The sequence below is a fragment of the Borostomias antarcticus genome (genome assembly GCF_949987555.1).
Source record: "Borostomias antarcticus genome assembly, chromosome: 5".
Taxonomy (NCBI): Eukaryota; Metazoa; Chordata; class Actinopteri; order Stomiiformes; family Stomiidae; genus Borostomias; species Borostomias antarcticus.
In genome coordinates, this window is record NC_140238.1 from 27,456,713 (window position 1) to 27,462,874 (window position 6,162).

A 6,162-nucleotide genomic window follows, 5' to 3' on the forward strand; every position below is an offset into this window, starting at 1 on the left:
CATCCTACTCTATGGCATCACATCTTCTCTGCTTGAGGGGCATTCATACCTTGCAACATTCTCATACAGACACCCTTTATAGCACTGCATCCCTTTTTCTCTACTGGGGTTACTGTCATGTAGTGGCAGCATAGATGACACTTTAGAATGACAGTTTACCTTTGGAAGGGCATCTAGAGGGAGCGTCAAGTTAAGACCATTGGAAGGGCACCAATAGGGTACAGCATTACACATCATCCAATAACAGAGCACTCATTAAGACACATTATTGAATATTCTTGCTGTATATGTGACGGGCAGCCGATAGGGCACATCCTCTTATTTCATCACTCAAGAAGGCAGCCGATAGGACACATCCTCTCGTTTTCATAATTTTAAGGGCAGCTGATAGGGCACGTCTTCTAGTTTTCATGACTCAAGAGGGCACTTTAACGCGGTGTTTTCAACCAAGTTGGCACAAGGGGTGGGGGGGGGGGGGGGGGCGGTCGCCCCCCCTGTGCACGCCACTGACTGAAAGGTGAGGTGGAGTAAAATGTATTCAACAATCAAAAGCAAACTGGTGGCTTCCATCAGACCTGTAGGCATACTCACTCACTGAGAATGGAATCCGAGAAGAGGTTGCGTTTCTCTTCTGCCTTTCCCTCTGATGGGGTTTTCTGTAATCTCAACCTCTCGCCTGCTATGTGGCAAAAGCTTTCTGTGCACCTACTGGCAGGCACATACCTTAAAGCCTCACACGCACGCGCACAAACTCTCTCTCTCTCTTTTTCTCTTTTTCTCTTTTTCTCTTTCTCTCTCTCTCTCTCTCTCTCCCGCACGCACACACACACACACACACACACACACACACACACACACACACACACACACACTATTTGCACGGTGTGTGATATCACAGATTATATATCTTCTACCTGACCCGGTTGTGCTACCACGGTCTAATGAGCTCGCTAATAGCCTCTGCTGCTCCGGTCGGAGGCACGCTCTAGTGCTCCTGCTGCACCAAAACCACCTCCATAATCAGTCTCACTCAGCAGTCCCACGGGGACCCTTGAAGTTGACTTATGGGCAGCGCACTACAGTATGCGCAGCAGCGGCAACAGCAGCAGCGGAAAACTGATAACAAGCCGTATATATCCTATTAATTAGAATTTTCTTTAACCTGAGATTGGATCGGCTAGCCTACAGAAATGTGAGTGGTGTGGGTGACCAGAGACAGACACTCTACAGCCCCCCCCCCCCCCCCCCCCCTCTCTCTCTCTCTCTCTCTCCCCCCTCATCACACGTTGTCTCCCAGTGATAACATATCGTGGTAGATGGAGCGATGCTCTGTAGACATGGACAAGGAACAAAGGTATATGGAACGGTTAAACCATATTGCTGAGTCGAAAATATTATTTTTCAACTAATGGTGGAAAAGAGGCACCTGTCATGATATGGACACAAATATTCCGATCATTTGTTTTATTGCGCTCGATCAGTGTTTTATTAAACCAGGCAGAGTTGTCCGTTTTTCCTAATAACTGATCTCTCCCGCCGCCACCCTGAAGTTCATCGTTATCATTTTGGCCGCCGGGATGGTGGCCTTTATCGGAGCGGTTATATGTATCATCGCTGCGGTCCATACAGGGTCCGCCGCCGCCGCCGCACCTCCGCAGCCTGCAGCCGACAATCACTCACTGTCTCGGGACTATGGAGTGCAGTCTCCGGCTAGGGGTTCCGTGGCGCGGGCTGGTCCTCTAGGCGCTCTCCATGGTTCTGAAACCCCCGATTCTGAGGCGCCCACCCTCAACATACTCAGCGGTCTGGACGACACTGGAGCTGGAGGCAGACCGGACGCCACGGTCAGTCGACTCATCTGCACTCCTATTCCTATGAGCGAATGCAACCCGAAGAACTTTCAGCAACAAGCGGATGACCCGTCGCTGTACGCGGGCAAGGATTGGGGACACCTTCGAACCACCGCGGAGGAACTACGGCAGACTGTGCTCCATCAGAAGGACCAGATTCTCACCGATCAGCAGACCATCAGGGAGCTAACAGGCAAGCTCTCGGAGTGCGAGAGCGAGATAGATGGGCGAAGCAGCCCGGAGAGAAGCGCAGGGCTGTGGGGAGGGAGAGGGGGAGAGGAGGGTCACCTCATGGTCCGGGACAGCCCTCCGGCGTCGCCGACTGATGCAAAGCTGCTCACCGCCCGTGCTGTTGACGAGCTGGAGCAGGCCATCACTCAGCTCAAAAACCGCATAGAGAGACTAGAGGTAATACACGGAGTCAGTCATGTACAGTCAGTATGTGCCATTACTTTTGTAATCAATAGCGATTGAGTGTATGATCATGTCTAGTTGGATCGGGTCTAGTTGGATTTGAAGGCTCGACGATATCTCCGTACTTTTCAGTGCAAACTAGATCCTGACTTGCATATGAAATAGCGTATCCCCGTGGAGCACTCGTCATGATTACCTCTCATCGCTATGGCCTCTTTCTGACTCGATTCCACTCACATTCGTTTCTACTCACATATCCTGTCTGGGTGACTGGTACGCGTGTCAGTGAGAGAGATGGCCTTTCAAGTCTCTATGAGACTAGATCTAGGAAGATAGACTCGTCTCTGATAATTGATTAGGCCTATACGTAAACATCATTAGCTTTATTCTGGTAAAAGTATGCTAGTTCTAGTTAATTACAAATTAATATTTATCTGCAGGCATATTGTGCTCTCCTAGACGTTCATTGGTTGGTAAGAGACTCACTGCTCTCCTGGACGTTGGATGGTTGGTTGGTTGGTGAGAGACACTCTGCTCTCCTAGACATTCATTGGTTGGTTGGTTGGTGAGAGACATTCTGCTCGCCTGACGCTCTTTCTCTCCCCCGTAATCGTCTGCATGTGTTTTGCTTATCATAATCGCTGGTGCATAATTGAAACAAAACAGCTTGCCAGCTCATCTAACAACAAAACAACCATTCATGTCATCACCTACGTGTACAGCAAGAGAAAGAGATAGAGCTCTGTGTTCATTGTCCTTTATTGACCCTGTTTGAGCCCTTCCTTCCTTCCTTCCTTCCTTCCTTCCTTCCTTCCTTCCTTCCTTCCTTCCTTCCTTCCTTCCTTCCTTCCTTCCTTCCTTCCTTCCTTCCTTCCTTCCTTCCTTCCTTCCTTCCTTCCTTCCTATATTCCCTCAAGGTATCTACTCACCTAACATTGATCAGTGCAGTGAAAATCCTGTTGTAACAAACAAATGCCTTATTAATTATTATATTATTCAAGATGACAATATCTTCCATCCCCTGCAGTCAGACATCGGGCCTTCTCCTCACAACCACACAGATGAGTCCACCACAGGGCCCTCGGGCGAGGCAGGGCAGGAGCACTGGAGGGTGGAGGACCTGGAGGGAGAGCTGGAGAGGAAAGTGGAGCTGCTGGAGAAGGAGAGGAAGGCCCTGCGCCTGGAGACCCACAGGCACCGGCAGGACATCGAACAGGGCATCAGCACCCTCCGTCACCGCATAGCAGACTTGGAGGAAGGTGGGAAATGGAGCGGAGGAGTGTGGGGTCTAGACCGAGAAACAGGGGGAGAAGAGAGGAGGGGCAAAGGTCATATTGATGCATTTTTCTCTTCCTGTCATTCCTCTCCCATCCGTCTCTCTCTCCCCCAGGTCTATCAGAGTATCCCTACCCAGGGGGCTTCAGGCTGTCCTTCCCCACACGGACCAACTATATGTACGCCGTGGTGGGCCACCCCATCCCTGAGCTGGGGGCCTTCACCGTCTGCCTGTGGTTGCGCCCCTCCGAGGGGGGCATCGGCACGCCGCTGTCCTACGCCGTGCAGGAGCAGCCTAACGAGCTGGTGCTCCTGCAGGGTCTGCACACTCCCGTGGAGCTGCTCATCAACGACAAGGTACAGCAACAGTCCAGAGTAGACACAGGAACATTCTGGAACAGTCTAATTGACATTACAATGCTGTTTCAATTCAGTCAATTCAGAATTCCGTAAAACTAAAACAATTCCCATAACAAAAGATAAGCAAATTATTAAAAATACCTTTGTATAAGATTTATAACAAGAAATATATAAGCTATATAATATAAGAAATAATAAGCTATGAAATTATATTGACCCCAACCTTGTAAGGAAAAGGTATTGTACAAGGCAGTGACGTAGATTTACATGGAGGATTTACATATGCGAATACAGTAATCCTCCAATAAATAATCAGTTAAAAAGCTGTTACTGCAGTATACCAGCATTAAATGCCCAACAGTAAATCCCTGTTATACTGTAGTGGATTCTGCATTCAACAGAGGCCAGTGTTAAAGGGGCAGTATGTGGCTTGTGATTTCCTGTTGGATTAAAAAAAAAAGATTTTGAAAAACGCAACCAACAAAATCTTCATCCCTCCCTTCAGACCTCCCTCCAAAGCCACTCCTCTAAAGTGTGGGGAAAATAAATAACACTCGCTAGGCAGGTAGGTAAATTGACAGGCAGGTAAGCCACCCAATCATTTCAAGTTGGCAACTCAAAATGACTGGACACACTTATTACAGTCCTGCGACTTCCACAGATTATGGATTTATTTCATTTAATTTAGTGTCAGAGCACTTTATTTAGTGATGGCTGTCGGAATATACTGTAATGAGAATTGCAAAAAATGTCACAAAAACTCGGAGCCAAACTGCATACTGCACCTTTAACTAGAGAACATCTGAGGACAGGAGAGGAGTGCCCGAAGGGTACTGCAGAAGGATATCATTGTGTAAATAGCATGCCTGTACAGAGCTGGGGTCTGTGGAGGTAATGTTTTGAGATAGATTCAGAAAATTCAGCACCACACTTCCCTTATTAAGATGATGAGTCATGTAGTGAATTTCAATTGTGTATAACAAGTACAATTTCATTAATTGCAGTTTCGGGGAGGGGTATTCTTTGTGTTATTGCTGTTGGTATGATAGTCACGTTTTTGATAGTGGACATACCAGTAACATGGTTTCATGTTTTTAACCCACCAATGGCAGAGGAATAATTGCGTGGCCAGTATTACAACTTTATGGTAACACTTTACAATAAGGGTACATTAATAAGCATTAGTTCATGCATTAATAAGCATTAAGTAACAGTTAACTAATGTCTCTATTAACCATTAACCATTTACTAATGTTATTTTAGTTAACTAAGGTTAACTCACCTAACCCTAACCTTAACTAAGGTATTAATTAACATTAGTAACCTAACCCTAAATAAGCATTAGTTAACAGTTAACTAATGTTTTTTGTGACCCTTATTGTAAAGTGTGACCAACTTTATCAGCTCCGTCATGTTCCAACCTGCCTTGTTGCCCTCCCACCCCTAGGTGGCGCAGTTGCCTCTGAACCTATCCCGGGGCAACTGGCAGCACCTGTGTGTGAGCTGGAGTCAGAGGGGTGGGGCGTGGCAGGCCTACCAGGGGGGCAAGCTGAGGGGCCAAGGCAAGGGGCTGGCAGCCTGGCACCACATCAGACCTGGAGGGGTCCTCATCCTGGGGCAGGAGCAGGTGAGAGGGAGGGAACGAGGGAGGGAGGAGTGGAGGGAAAGATGGCAGTATGAAAGCTCTATCAACAGAAATTCTCTTCCTTTCTCATTTTCTTGAGGCCATTTCTGATCTACTGTGATTGGCCGGGTGAAAACAGACGCATGCCGTCTTTTTCTTCTCTCTCCCTTTCTTCGCTGCTCCTCCCTCTCTAGGACACCCTGGGTGGTCGGTTCGACTCGTCCCAGGCGCTGGTTGGGGAGCTGTCCCAGGTGAACCTGTGGGAGAGGGTGCTGCCCGCCGCCGAGGTGGCCAGGCTGGCGCGCTGCGGCCGCGTCACACAGGGCAACGTGGCCCCCTGGAGCGACAGGGACCTGGAGGTGTACGGAGGGGCCTCCAAGCAGGCCGGGGAGCCCTGCGCCAAACACACACGGCCGTGAGGGGGCGGGGCCTAGAGAGAGAGGGGGTAGAATGGGTGGTAGTTCGGCCGGGGCAGAGGTGAACAGGGGGGATCCGGGGGCTGGTTAAAGCACTTTGGTAGAAACAGGAAAGGGTTTGTGATTTTGCATTTCTCAGTTTCTGTTTTAAAGCTTTGCTTTTTGATCAAAACAGATTTCTTATCTCTTTTCATATTCCTTGTTGGTTACAATTTACAGTCTG

At 48.6% G+C, this 6,162-nt stretch overlaps 1 protein-coding gene across 1 annotated transcript; it reads left to right on the forward strand.

Moving 5' to 3' along the window:
- Nucleotides 1-1,577: 1,577 nt before the first annotated feature.
- Nucleotides 1,578-5,942, forward strand: nptxra (neuronal pentraxin receptor a; the record flags this gene model as incomplete). The annotated part of the gene is made up of 5 exons (XM_084439048.1): nt 1,578-2,258; nt 3,292-3,523; nt 3,655-3,896; nt 5,347-5,526; nt 5,718-5,942. The coding sequence occupies 5 exons, from the start codon at nt 1,578-1,580 to the stop codon at nt 5,940-5,942; spliced, it is 1,560 nt and encodes a 519-aa protein (XP_084295174.1).
- Nucleotides 5,943-6,162: the final 220 nt, after the last annotated feature.